The sequence below is a fragment of the Oryctolagus cuniculus genome, chromosome 17 (assembly GCF_964237555.1).
Source record: "Oryctolagus cuniculus chromosome 17, mOryCun1.1, whole genome shotgun sequence".
NCBI lineage: Eukaryota > Metazoa > Chordata > Mammalia > Lagomorpha > Leporidae > Oryctolagus > Oryctolagus cuniculus.
Genome location: NC_091448.1, coordinates 63677552 through 63692353, shown reverse-complemented (window position 1 = coordinate 63692353; position 14802 = coordinate 63677552). Strand labels below are relative to the sequence as shown.

Here is a 14802-nt window from a genome sequence, read left to right as displayed (position 1 = left end):
TGTATTACAGCCATTGTGCCAATTTTTGAAGCAACCATGAGTTAGATATGTTCAGATCGCATGATAAGAGGATTAGTTTCCAATACCAGCTAGCTCTGGTTTTTGCATCACCATGAAGCAAATGCTTTTTTTCTTTGGCTTAAGATGGACACAGAAACTTGAGATAATGAACTGGTGCCTCGTGCACTGTGCGCCATCCCTAGCTCTGCTCCTACTTTTTCAGCTCATCTCTCTGGCCTTGCTGCACAGATGCTAGCATGGCTGTCACTCATTTTCCCATCAATGTCCAACTTCCCCCTGCTGGCATGAAAGTCTCTGGAGACAAAGCTTCTGTCCTGCTCCAGTTTGTACTCCCAGCACTTAATACAGCACCTGGCACTCGGTGGGCCTGGCACTCAGTGAATGTTCTTAAATGAATTCATTACTTTTCATCCACTGTGATTCCACAGATTTTCTCCCTGTGTTGTCTACAGAAAACTGTACTGGAACTCGGCCCCTTAGGAGGGAATCTAATGGAATGATATATGTTGAGGCCATTTTTACTGATGCTACCAAAACCACTTGGTGTTGGGGCTCCAGGAACCAGCTCCCAGTGTGTGGGTGAAGTAAAAACAGACTCTCAGTGTTCTTCCTCAAGATCTGCAGGCACTGTTGGTCCATCCCCAACACATCCTAAAACCTTCCCTCATAACCAGAATGAATTGTGTTTGGCTGGGATTCTGAACCACAGAACAGGTGGATAGTCTTTCAACATCAGGTTTAGTGGAGAATCTGTATCTTGAATCTAAAATTCCCTTGGGCCATTGAACATCACAGAATTGTTGAGTTGAAAGTGAATAAAACTCACTTTCTGTTGCAGTTTAGTCAGGACAAAATATGTGGGATTAGGCTAGAGCAGTGTATTTTCTTATTTTTTTAACACTACAGTTTAACATATATGCCACTTCTTCCTATTTCAAAAGTTATTAGTATCCACAGATAATTTATAAATTGAGAGCTAAATACATTTTGGAAAAAGCTTATGATCTGGGTGGGTGATGGGGAGAGATGTGCCCTTTGGCTGGGTCCCAGGAATTATTTTTGCATTAGGATTTAAAAGCAGGTAACCCTGAGAAAGCACCAGAACCTTTTTCTCCCAGAGTACTTTGTGTTAGATTTTTGGAAAAAAAAATGGAAATGAAGACCTTCTTTGCAGAGTTTATATACAGGGCTTAATACCCAGATAAGCATAACTATATACAATTTTTATACACAAATGGTTTTTAAATATGTATTCATCATCTATTGCACTTACACATTGTGCAAAAACTGCATTCCATGCCACGCCTGAAATGTCCCAAAGCTCAGTTCTGTCAGTAAATTGCAACCAAGATTTCTACAAAAAAAGACACGAGTGAAAGAGAATGAAGAAGAAAAAAAGAAATATTTTCAGAATACTCTTCTTTCAGGAGTGATTCTAATTTTTATAGATGAAACAATACTTCCACATTTTATCTACACACTAAAGAATTTACTGGTACTGGAAGATTTGGTTTCTGAATTATACTTGCACATTTACATTAAATTTCATCATATTATTTTCATATTACATGACATACTTGTACTGTGTGATCTTTACTTCTCTGGAACAGAGTTTCACAACTTGAATGCTATTGACATTTTGGACTCGATAATGCTTTTCTTGTGGAGGTTTGTCCTGTACATAGTAAGTGGCTTAACAGCAGGCTGGGCTTAGCTCACGCAGTGTCAGCAGCACGTGCAGGGCTGCAAGCTGTTACCTGAATGCAAAATCATGTTGGCTGAGAAGCCCTGCTCTGTGGGATTCACTCTGACTTTTGTACCTGATAGTATTTTTGCTAGAGAGGAAAAGGACCTGTTACAGAATTTTAGCAACCTTCTACTACAAATGTAAAGTAGAATCTTAACCCTATTTCAAGGTGAACAGTGAAGATTTATTAAAATTCCAAATGTGATGAAATTGTAACTTACATAGACTGCAAAAAAGGGAGTGACTCAAATGCACGTCTTTCGATAAACTCTATTTTATTGCAGGATAAATCTCTAGGAAAAGGAAAACATTGCCTTGGTTAGCTATTACCTATATAGTCAGTGGGGATAATAAAATTTGCATTTGATAATGTTGGATATGCAGTTTTTACCTAAACTGTAAAGCTTTGGACTTGTATTTGACCCTCTGGAGATACTACCCCTTCTTACAACCTCTCCTAATAGTCTCACTGTTAGAACCTTCATCAATGACATACACAACTATAGATCTTGATAGATTGTGGTGGTAAACTTTCCTGAGTGCAGAATTGATTAGATGAACTTTCATAGTCTTCATCCATTTGAAACAAGGAGCAAAGCTGTCATCTCCATTTTTAATGTCTAATATTCCAAAGAATACTCACATTTTCACATCTTTCCTGGTTTAGTCCTAGTTTTCTAACTTCATTCAATACCAGAAAAAAAGATGCCCTTTTGAATCATTTGAAATGAAATTGGTTCTCTAATTAATTCATTATTTTGAACTGATTCAGAATTACACTTTCTGTCATACTAAAGGAAATTTATTTGTTGCTTGTTGCTTGATAGTCCATGAAAGCCATGATAGAACCGTCAGAAAACAGCACGACACTGGATTCCCACTTGAAAACACTCTTGGTGGTAGAGGACTCTTACTTCCACTGATTACAATTTGACCCTCACTTTTCACCTGCAACTCATCTGTTGGTGGCTCCATCTCTAGAATCTCCTTCTCTCACCTGTCCCACGCGCAGTCACCAGTGGGACTTGCCCTAAGTGACTCTCCGAGGCCAACATCACTAGGTGCTTACAGAAGAGGCAGATTCTCAGCCCTGTTCTAGACCGACTCAGGCAGTTACTGTGGGGGTAGGGTTCAGAGCCCCAGGTAACTGTGGTGCAAGCTCAAGTCTGTTTTAGAGCACTGCTGTGAGAGCATGGTTCCCCGTGGTGACTCTTGCTCAGCATTCAAAGGCCTGGAAGACCTGGCTTCACCCTCCAGCTTTCCCTGCATCTCTGTGCCTCAGAAGCTTCCATGTTTTCCCTTTCTCCCACGATATTCTCTCCAAGACGTCTGATGATGCCCACTGCCCCCTTGGAAGTCCTGTTCAACTGGCATTGCTCCCTGGTTCCATCGTCCCTGACCCAGCCCAAAGTCTTCTCCCTCGTCTGGACTCTATATCCATTTCTTTTGATATCGTTACTTGTGCCTTCCATTTCCCCAGAGCATAAACTTCTTGAAAGCATGGATTTGGCCTTGCTCATCTACATTGCCCACTATGTTTAAAACTGACTCATGGAAATAGACTCAGGTGTTTATTAAATGAAGGAATGGTTGAGTAGGTAGAAGAAGGAAAAGTGAATTTTTAAAAAGCAGTGTGGTTTTATTATTCCCTGGTCCCTCTGCAGCACTCTGTCAGCTACATAGTGCTTATTGGGTATTGGTTTGAGCTTGTGTATTTGTTTCCCCTGCAAGATTGTGAGCTCTTGGGAAGGTGGGATCCTGTCTTACTCATTTATGTGTCTCCAGTACTAGGCAAAGTGTTTGGCTTTCTCTTTCAGCTTTAGACAATTGATTGGCATTTTGAAAATGAAGTGAATACATACACTAGCATAAACTAATTAGGCTACAAAGGATTTTCCAGCAGAAACAATGAAGGGCCTATTCTACCAGCAGTAGTCTCATTTGTTTTTCTCCAAACCATGTTTGCAAGGTTCCGGAGCCCAGATGGGAAAGGTGCTCAAGAGGAACCATGCAGATGTGGTTGTCCCCGTATGGCCTAGAAGTTCTGATCATCATTCAAAGGAGTGTTGTGAGTATCACATGCTATGTTCCTTAAGCCTTGTACTTTTGAGACAAGAATCTATTTGCTGAAGAGGCCCAGTAATTAGCCTAATAAGGATTAATGATGTACACTTCCCAATACTATGTAGCTATTGTTTTAATTATCTATTTCCAACATGGGTATAATAGTTCCTTAATGGAAATCATTAATGCCAAATCTGTTCTCTTGGTAGCTTAGTATTCTTGATAATATTGTTTATATAATTTACCTGTTTAGCAAGTCACTTAATGGCTAAAGGTTAACTTATTCAAGATTAGATCATCTAACAACTTTCAGTTGATGGCATTCAAATTAATGTTGTTGGTTTATGTTTTCTTCCCTTTGTTGTATTAAACCAACTTGTTCAAACCTTGTTTGTAAAGGCCAGATGATAAATGTTTGAGACTTGGTCGGCCACATATTGTCTCTGTTGTATTTTCTTGTTTCTTTGTTTCTCTTTACAGTCCTTTATAAATATAGAACTCATTCTTAACTTAGGACCTGTATGAAGACAGACCTTGGATCCAATTTCATCCATTGCTTGTAAATTAAATACAAATATAATCCGCGGCTCACTAGGCTAATCCTCCGCCTTGCGGCGCCGGCACACCGGGTTCTAGTCCTGGCCTGGGCGCCGGATTCTGTCCTGGTTGCCCCTCCTCCAGGCCATCTCTGCTGTGGCCAGGGAGTGCAGTGGAGGATGGCCCAGGTACTTGAGCCCTGCACCCCATGGGAGACCAGGAGAAGCACCTGGCTCCTGCCATCGGATCAGCGCGGTGCTCCTGCCGCAGCGCACTGGCCGCGGCGGCCATTGGAGGGTGAACCAATGGCAAAGGAAGACCTTGCTCTCTGTCTCTCTCTCTCTCTCTCACTGTCCACTCTGCCTGTCAAAAAAAAAAAAAAAACACAAAGCACATAGTAGGTATTCCATGTTAGAGATATGAGACCCTACAGTGTAGACTTCCAGAAGAAACCTTGGAGATTATCCAGCTGGGACCCATATTTGTTTTCTAGATAATGTAACTAAAATCTCATAAATAAGTATGATTAACTGACTTACAAGTGTTGGAGGGACAGCAGGCCTTCAAATGAGTCCTTATGTAATTCAGTCAAGTCATTTTCACTGAGGATTCTGGAAAATGAAAGAGGTACTTCTGAATCAAAATGACAACTGCAGCTGTTTGCTTCATAGGACTAACTCTGTATGTAGAGGAAACTTTGGTAATGGTGCTGTTTAAATACCCAGATTCTAATTTACTTCTAGGGTGGCAATGTCTGTTGTATTTTAATTTAAACCATTTTTCCCACTCTCCCTTTTTTGTCCATCTCTATACACCTATCCGTCCTTCCCACCAAATCATAAATGTAATGTCTGCTCTGTAGGTCACAATGTCCCTGTTAGAACCTAACACTGGGAGGCACCAAGATTGGCAGAACTGCCATTTCCTTCTGTTTTTTCCCCAAGCCCTACTACCGAAGCCCCATGTTTGAGGTATGCCGGGGCTACAAGTTAAGGTTGACCAGGGAGGCAGTAATGATGGCTGAGTATTTAAATCCCTGCCATCTATGTAGGAGAACAAGACTGAGTTTGAGGTTCCTGAGTTTGACTGACCCAGTCTCACCACTACAGGCATCTGGGGAGTGAACAGTGTATGATAGCATGCTGCCTTTGCCTCTCAAATAAGAAAAATTAAATTTTCTTCCCCTTCCCTTTATCCCTTAGCCTTTCCAACTCCCGTCTTCACTCTTCAGAGGAAACTAGTGTTATTTACTTTTGTGTCAGATGACTCTGATTTTTCCTTTTTCCAAAGATTTATTTATTTATTTGAAAGTCAGAGTTACACACAGAGAGAAGGAGAGGGGAGAAGGGAGAGGGGAGAGGGGAGAGGAAGGTCTTCCATCCGCTGGTTCACTCCCCAATTGGCCACAAAGGCTGGAGCTGTGCTAATGAGGAGCCAGGAGCTTCCTCCAGGTCTTCCCATGTGGGTGCAGGGGCCCAAGGACTTGGGCCATCTTCCACTGCTTTCCCAGGCCATAGCAAAGAGCTGGATCGGAAGTGGAGCAGCTGAGACTCGAACCAGCACCCATATGGGATGCTGGCACTGTGGGTGGTGGCTTTACCTACTATGCCACAGTGCCAGCCCTGACTTTGATTTTTCTTACAAGTTTGGGACATCTTTAAATGAAGCATAACCAAAATATATACAAACTGCGTGTATTGTATTTAAGAAACATCATAAATTAAAAGTCACAACTGCCTGATTCTAGCATTTTCCCATCAGAAATGAGATAGTAGGCTAAGGGGAAACTTTTATCTTTTTTAAAAAAGATTTTATTTATTTGTTTCAGAGTTATAATTACAGATGGAGAGAAGGAGAGACAGAAAGGTCTTCTCTCCACTGGTTCACTCCCCAAATGGCTGCAATGGCTGTAGCTGGGCCAATTGGAAGCCAGGAGCCAGGATCCATGAGCCTCTTTGGGGTCTCCTACATGGGTGCACAGACCTAAGTGCTTGGGCCATCCTCTACTGCATTCTCAGGCCATAGCAGAGAGTTGGATTTAAAGTGGAGCAGCTGGGACTAGAACTGGTGCCCGTACAGGATACCAGCGCCGCAGGTAGCAGCTTAGCCCACTGCACTGCTGCAGCACTGCACAGGCCCTGGGAAAATTTATCTTAAAGTGATCATAACCCTTCTCCTTTGTCTGTTATATGTCTTGTTTGTATTCAGAAATAATTTATGATGTCTGTACAAGTTGTCCCAGTGATATAACACGCAAACTGTCGTGAAAAATGTCAATTAATTCCTTTTTTTTATTATGTTACACTCAGCACTTCAAAATTTCTAGTTCACTGGCCTAGGTGACATGATAGATTTTTATTTTTAGTTAATTACTTTGAATGTTAAGTATTTTCCCCCAAAATTGGGAGTCTAAACTGATTCCTTTCAAAAATCAGTAAGGAAAAGATAATTCAACAAATGGACAGTGGACAAAACCTCAACGAAACATAGATGTTCAATAAGTATATAAAGACATTTAAATTTATGAGTAATCAGAGAAATCCAGATTCAGCTGGGCACCCTTTTATTTGCCAGTCACATTAGCAAAAAGACAAAGAGCATCCCGAGGTGAAAAGGTGAAGGGAAGAGTCAGTGTTGGGGCATAGCAGGCTAAGCCGTCACTTGAGAAGCGTAAATTCCATATTGGAGAGCCTGGTTAAAGTCTTGGGCCCTCTGCTTCTGAGCCAGATGCCTGCTAGTGCACCTAGGAGGCAGCAGATGATGGCCCAAGTGCTTGATTCCTCGTCATCCCTGTGGGAGACCCAGAATCAAGTATTAGATCTTAGCTTTGGCCTGGCCCAGCCATGGCTGTTTTGGGCATTTGGGGAATAAAGCAGTGGATGGAAGATTCTCTCTTTCTCTCACTCTCTCATTTGCTCTCGCTCCATCTCCCCCTCCCCCCACTCCCATAGTTCAAGTAAACAAATACATCTTTTTAAAAAGGATGAAGGGAAATGAATGTTCTTATATTCTGTTAGCTGGAGTGTAAGTAAGTGTGCACAGCTTTTCTGAGGGCAATTAAAATTTCCTATTTCCGTAGTCTTCATCCATTTTCATTCTTTTTTTTTTTTTGAGATTTATTTATTTATTTGAAAGTCAAGTTACACACAGAGAGAAGGAGAGGCAGAGAGAGAGAGAGAGAGGCAGAGAGAGAGAGAGAGGTCTTCAATCCACTGGCTCACTCCCCAGTTGGCCACAATGGCCAGAGCTGTGCTGATCCGAAGCCAGGAGCCAGGAGCCAGGAGCTTCTTCAAGGTCTCCCACATGGGTGCGGGGTCCCAAGCACTTGGGCCATCTTCCACTGCTTTCCCAGGCCATATCAGAGATCTGGATCAGAAGTGGAGCAGCCAGGACTCAAACCAGTGCCCATATGGGATGCTGGCATGGCTGGTGGAGGCTTTTCCCACTATGCCACAATGCTAGCTGCCCCATTTTCTTTCTAGACTTCTATTTTGCAAAATGCTTGTCCATGTTCACAAGTGTGCACAAGGATTTTCCTTGCAGCAATACATGAGAAGTGGACATAATCGAAAATCCATCAATAGAGGGATTATTAAGTAAACTGTGAAATGGCCATCCATACTATAGAATATCATGCAGGAGTTAAATGAATAGGGTAACTGACTGAGTACTAGGAGGGAAAGAAATCCAGAAGAAACCATGAAGTGAAAGAACCAAGTTGCAGGATGTTACTATTTAGGTTAAAAAAAGAAAGAAACCACACAACACAACTATTATGCTCTATGTAAATATGTTTGTAGGTAATTTTTTGGAAGGATATATGCCAAACTCAGAGCAGTAATTATTACCTCATAGGTAGGGAGTTAGGACACAATGAAGGTCTTCACTATCCCTATCACTTTTTATCTACTAAGAATGTAATGGTATTACTGATAAAATGCAAATAAATAGAAGTAGTTTCTTATTTCAAATTCTGTGCCTTGTTAAAACAACCATAGAATTATAATCAACAGATGTTGATTGTGACATGGAGAGGGAATACTTTTTCTGACATACTGACCTCAAAATAGTAGAACAAGAAAGCTCTTACAATGCAGTTAGTTTTGTGTATTCATGTTTGGGAGCGTGTACTCACAGTGTCTCAGCCCAGCGGTATGCTTTCCATACATTTTCATCAATGAAAGAAATCGAGTTTCCTTGGAAATTTCTGTAAAGGAACACAGTTCACATCCTTGAATGGGTTGGAAAAGAATGAACAGAATGAGGAAAAAAATCATGGCACCCTCATGGGGGAGTATTGAAATACAGAAATATTATCAGCTTTCTAATAAATACCAGTGCTTTTATGTTCCGTAGCTCTCTGCTTCCCAGTTTGCTCACTCAATAAATAATGAGGGGCCACTGACATAAACAATGAAGCATCCTCTCAGAAGCTTAACTTCGTCTCTGTCCAGTCTCTTTGACAGTAAAGACAGTCAATCACTTTGAATATTAAGTATTTTCACCAAAATAACTCAGGTGTCTACACTGACTTCTATAAATCAGTGAGAAAAGGATAAATTATTCAAGAAAAAATGGGCAAAATGTATTGTCACCAATAAGAATAATGAAAACCTATGCAGGTATACTAGTGCTTTGGCCAAGCGCCCTCTGCTGAAATCTTTCCAAGTACTGAATGGATACAGACAATTTAAAATCAGAGGGACTAATGTGCTGATGTGGAAAGCCTTTTGGAATACAGCATAGGGTAAAAGTGCCGATCACTGAGCCAGGAGCCAAGCATTACCTCCATAGGAAAAAAAAAAAAAAAGAGAGGAGGTTGGAAGGAAAGACGCACACCTGGGTTACAGGTAATAGAGTGAGGACCAGGGGATGATGAGGGTGTGTGGGGGTTCATACTTTCACATTTTATCCTACATTCTGTGCACTTTTTAAAAAGTGGAAAGGTGCTCATAATCGATACTTGTTTACAAGAAGCTGTTAAATGACTTATATTTAGCTTCAACTTTGAATTGCTGTGAGTGCTTAGCTTTAACTCTGTCCTCACTCCTCAGCAACAATGAACCTATTTGTTTTAGGTACACATTTTCCTGGAAGCAGGAGCAGCAATAAAACAGATACCTGTATGCTCACCTGCCTGGTGGATATGTCCTCTCGGGTTACTTTATGCTCATCAATAAAAAGTGCCTAACACTGAACACATCTCCCACTAACGGGCTCTTCTTTCTGACTGCTGTGCTTCTGCCTTATAGACCACCATCATTCTCGCTGTCATCCAGGGAAAGACTGTGGAGTCACGCATTTTTATTTTCTGTTACAATCCATCACACAATTCTTTAAGCCAGCTTTACAGATGAGGATATTGAATCCAAGCTAAATAACTTGTCCAAAGTCACAAAGCTAATCACTGGGAGACCTGTGTTCAAAGCCAGGCAACCTGGCTCCAGAATCTATCCTTAAATCTGTTGTATCATCTCTAATAAGTCGGGATGAGGGCTGTGTTGAAGAGTGGGATTAAAGCAATGAGGTAATAACATGGTGAATGTCAATAAATAATGAATCAGGAAAAGCAGTAAGGGCAATCACATGAGACTGTAGAAGAGACAGAAGAGAATAAGAGAAGGAGGATCAGGAAAGCTCTCAAGCAAAGTGGCCACTTGGGGGTGAACCAACGGAAAAAGGAAGACCTTTCTCTCTGTCTCTCACTGTCCTACTCTGTCTGCCAAAACACACACATACACACACACAGAGTCAACATAAGGTGGGGACTTGAGGAGGGCTCAGAAGATCTTGGGGAAAAGCTGCTGAGACAGGCAGGCTGTAGGGAACCATGAGGAAGGGAGATTCTTACAATATGCTGAAGGTGCCATTGTAGCTGTTGGGCTCTGGTACAGGAACTCTGTGAAGCTTCTGCACTGGGCTGAGGCCAGTGCATGAAAGTGTCTCATCTTTGCAGGTGCAGAGCTCACAGACATTTATGGTGGCAGCCGCATTCAGGGGTTGATCTGTGACTTCAGTTAGGGTTGAGTGCTGAGTCTGAACCTGGCCTGGATGTAGATCTGTAGTCTTCTTCAGGGATGGAGAATGGCCAGCTTTTGCAGTGGGTACCAGAGTTATGGTTAGCTCCATCTTGGAAGGCTGAGCTATGACACTGGGTGATGTTGGGTGCTGAGCTTGATGCTGACCTGCTGTTGGAACTGTCATCTCATTGTCCCCTGGGGACTGAGTTACGAGCTCCTTTAGTGGCTCTGTAGACTGAATTAGGGTCATTTGCATGGTAGTAGAAGGTGTAGCCTCTGTAGTACGTTGTGGAGTTTGGGTAATTTCCAGGTCCAGAGGCTTGACTGTGACTTGAGGCAGGTTTGTATACTGAGTCTGAATCTGGACTGGAGGTGAAAATGTCACCTCAGGGTACATTGGATAAGGAGGAGGAGATATAGACTTGAAGGCTGTAGAATGTTCATCCTGTGTAGTGGGTACCTGAGTTATGGTTGACTCTAACTTCGAAGGTTCAGCTGTGCCACTGGGTGACATTGGATGCGGAGTTTGATCTTGACTTGGTTTTGGAACTACCATCTCATAATAAACTGGAGGCTGACAGACCACTTCATTATGTGGCCCTGGAGGCTGCCCTGAAGTCTCCTGCATGGTTGGGAGTGGTTCACCCTCCACAATGGATTCTGGAGTTAGGGTAAGTTCTACATCAAAAGGTTGAACTGTGACTTCTGTCAGGGTTGGATGCTGAGCCTGAACCTGGTCTGGTTGTGAAAGTACCTCCTCATGGAGCACGGGAGGTACTTTAGTCTTCTTCAGGGCTGTAGAATGTTCAGCCTTCCTGGTACGCTTTGCATTTATGGTAAGCACTGTGTCCAAAGTCCAGATGGATACTTTTAAAAAAGTCTTTCAGGGGGCCAGTGCTGTGGCTCACTAGGCTAATCCTCTGCCTGTGGTGCCAGCCTCTCAGGTTCTTGTCCGGTTCGGGTGCCGGATTCTGTCCCGGTTGCCCCTCTTCCAGGCCAGCTCTCTGCTGTGGCCCGGGAGTGCAGTGGAGGATGGCCCAAATGCTTGGACCCTGCACCCCATGGGAGACCAGGAGGAGCACATTGCTCCTGCCTTCGGATCAGCGCTGTGCACCGGCCACTGCGCTCTGGCCACGGCGGCCATTGGAGGGTGAACCAACGGCAAAAAGGAAGACCTTTTTTTCTCTCTCTCTCTCTCACTGTCCACACTGCCTGTCAAAAAATAAATAAATACATAAAGTCTTCAGGGGGGCCATCGCCGTGGCTCAGCGGGATAATGCCTTGGCCTTAAGCACCAGCATCCCATATGGGTGCTAGTTAGAGACCCAGCTGCTCCACTTCTGATCCAGCTCTCTGCTACGGCCTTGGAAGGCAGTAGAAGATGGCCCAAGTCTTTGGGCCCCTGCATCCAGGTGGGAGACACTGATGAAGCCCCTGACTTTGCATTGGTACAGCTCTGACCACTGCAGCCAACTAGGGAGTAAACCAGCAGATGAAAGATCTCTCTCTCTCTGGCTCTCCTCTCTCTCTGTAACTCTGACTTTCCAATAAATAAATAAATCTTTAAAAAAAAAAAAGTCATTCCATGGCCCAAGTGGTTGGGCCCCTGCATCCACGTGGGAGACTTGGAGGAAGCTCCTAGCTCCTGGCTTCAGATCAGCACAGCTCCGGCTGTTGCGGCATTTGAGGAGTGAACCAGCAGATGGAAGACCTCTCTCTTTGTCTCTACTTCTCTCTGTAACTCTTTCGAATAAATAAAATAAATCCTAAAAAAAAAAAAAAATGGTTGCACAACCCTGACTATGCTGGAAGCCCAGGCCCTGCCCATTCACAATGGCTCCACTGGTGGTATGTGACCTAGAGCCCCTAGGTATGCAACTGAGGCCTGACATGGCCGGGGCCTCCTGGAAACGCGCTGGGCCCTCTCTCACTACATGTCCCTGCGCTGGCTGCGCTAAGCCCATATCTGGGCCTGTGCAGAGGAGCCAGCGCTTGTCAAGGCCACGCCATCTGCACCGGGGAGGGAAAAGTCTCCGTGCTGTGTGAGGCTGGACCCCGGGGAAGGCCAAGGCTGGCATACCCTCCTCCTCTGAGGAGCCTGACTACTGCTCAGCACTGCAGGGGCTTCCCTTACTAAAGGGAACCTGCTCCTGGAGGACTTCAAAACAACACCAACAGCGTGGGTCACACTGGAACATCATTTACACAGCTTCCTCTGAATGACTTCCGACAGGATGTGCCACGACCACAATGCTGCCCGCTCCCCACGCAGCACAGGTGCTTGGCGACCGACCACGTGCTCTGCTCGGGTCCCGGGTGGGGACAGCCTGCCCCTCTCCCTGTGAGGCTGTGGTGAGTCGGCCCCTTCCGGGCTCTGGTTGGAGTGGACCGGGGTTTACCTCGGTGAGGCCTTTAATCTTCAAGTAGCCACAAAGGTAAGAGTTCCCTGTGTCCACGTGCTGCAAAGAGAAGACACGCAGATGAACAACATATCCAGCGGGGCACACGCCGCGGTGCTGCGAGATCCCGCCAGGCCAGGCTGGGGAAGGCGGCAGAGCCCAAGGCTCCCCACCAGCCCCCGGGGCCCTCAGGAGTCCCCTGTACACATGCACCAAGTGGCCTGTAGACAAAGCCAGCCGGTTCCAGAACGCTGTCAGCTCCCTGCAGCTGAGGACCTCAGACTGCTCACAGACCGCTCAGGCCTCCGGCTGAGCTGCAGGCTGTGGCACGAGCCCTCCCCACCTGTGCACGTGGTGCCCACCACCCCTGACCCCAGCTGACTTCTCTCCCTAGCCCATTTCCACGTCAGTGCTACATGACCGTCCCACGAATGGGCAGAAGACTCCAAGCAGCCTCTTAGCAAACCCCCGTGGCACAGCACGTGCCAGCCACAAACTAAGATGCCAGTCAAGCACCCTGACCACCCTGTGAGTGCCCGCCCTGTCCACACGCTCGTGTTTCTAACGACGAGAGCCAGGAGCCCAGGAGGAAGAGGCGCGAGGGACACAGTGGATTCTGAGGGTGGCAGCCGCCAGCCGATGCCCACCCACCAGCCAATTTCCTCTTCTTCCACGCTGGCCTCCCCCGCCCCAAGAGACCTGCTCAACCCTGCTGGGTGTACAGTAAACTTGCTGCCCTTGGAGGCATTAGGTTAGGGATGGAAGGCTTTCAAAGGGGCGCATGAGCGAGGAAGGGCTCTTGGTACCCGGTGGTTGGAGGCTATTTGTGCAGGGTCCATTCTCGGAGACCGAGACAGATGGGACAGGGAATGTCAGGGTTGGCTGCGAGGGAAGATGGAAGGTTACCAGGCCCGCTGTGGGTCCCGCCAGGAGCCAGCCTGCAACCACACAGGCTCCCCACGCCTCGAGGTGTGCTGTGACAGCTCCAGTGACTTGTTAAGTGGCTCTGAGACCGGCATGGTTACTTTGTGGCCGAGCTCGCAGGGTCCACCCGCAGCCATGGCGTCATCCTGAGCGGGGTCCCTGGCACAGGAAGCCCCGGATTAAAGCACCGTGCTCCCTGGAGCACAGGCTGAGATGTTTCACGTCACGCGAGGGCTCAGGCCGAGAAACTGGACAAGTTTTTGTGCCGTTTATCAGGTCTGAGACGGCAACTACTTCCGGGTTATGCCATAAATCAGACACTAAGGCTAGGCTTCCACGCGGCAATGAACTCGGGCATCCAGAGGATGCCAGCACCGCAGGGACGCCGAGGTGCCTCCAGGCTTGGTGCTGGTGACAAAGGTGTTCCCTGCGAAACCTGCCAGAGCACTTGTAGGTACCGTCATCTGCTGACCTTGGCACTGGGGAAGCGTTTGGAACAGCTGAGCCACACTCGCTCACCCACAGCTCTGACCTGCAGCTCCCGTCCTGTGGGCGATTCTCCCTGAATTCCATAGAGTTTGGGGGTTTCACAGCCGCTCGAGAGGGCGGGGAAGGGCATGGCAGTTAATAAGATGCTGACAGCACCCGGGCGGAAAGTGCCCGGTCTGAGCAGCCAGCAGTCGTGGGTTGCACCGGGAGATCCTGCTCTGCCCGCAGCAAACTCCAGCAGGAGGAGGGCCCCAAGAGGAGGACCCTGGACAGCGGGTCTCGGTCTGGGAGACTCGGGGAGGCTCCCTCAGGGTCTTAGCAGGCGGGAGGACCCGGCCAGAGGGTCCTGCAGCACCACCTCTACGTCGTACGAATTCCCCTTGCTCTTCTGGTGGCCACGGAACTCGGAGCCGCTGTAGAGCAGGCTGGTGGCCACGCCGGGCTGCTGGGTGTAGATGGGGGGCGGCTGGATGAGCGAGGCCGCGGACGCGGCAGACGCACTGGCCGGCGGGGGGCACTCGGTGCGCACCGGCATCGCGGGGTGGGGGCAGGGGGAGGGGAGAGGAACCGCCACCGTCGCCGCGCGGGTGCCGGGGCGTTA

General features: G+C 46.3%; 2 protein-coding genes and 1 pseudogene across 2 annotated transcripts in view; all 3 read right to left on the bottom strand.

Annotated features, from left to right (window-relative positions):
- Positions 1–14331, bottom strand: part of LOC138845929 (leucine-rich repeat-containing protein 37A3-like) — a 38350-nt gene extending 24019 nt beyond the window's left edge. The window contains exons 1-2 of the mRNA XM_070059980.1: positions 14185–14331; positions 12789–12848 (exon numbers count right to left, since the gene is read on the bottom strand). Of these exons, the coding sequence (XP_069916081.1) occupies positions 12789–12848; positions 14185–14331 (207 nt within the window). The remainder of the gene's footprint in view (positions 1–12788; positions 12849–14184) is intronic.
- LOC138846270 (zinc finger protein 585A-like) overlaps positions 1–14802 on the bottom strand; it is a 216848-nt gene that overhangs the window by 124215 nt on the left and 77831 nt on the right.
- On the bottom strand, positions 9979–14767 carry LOC138846286 (glucose-induced degradation protein 4 homolog pseudogene; annotated as a pseudogene).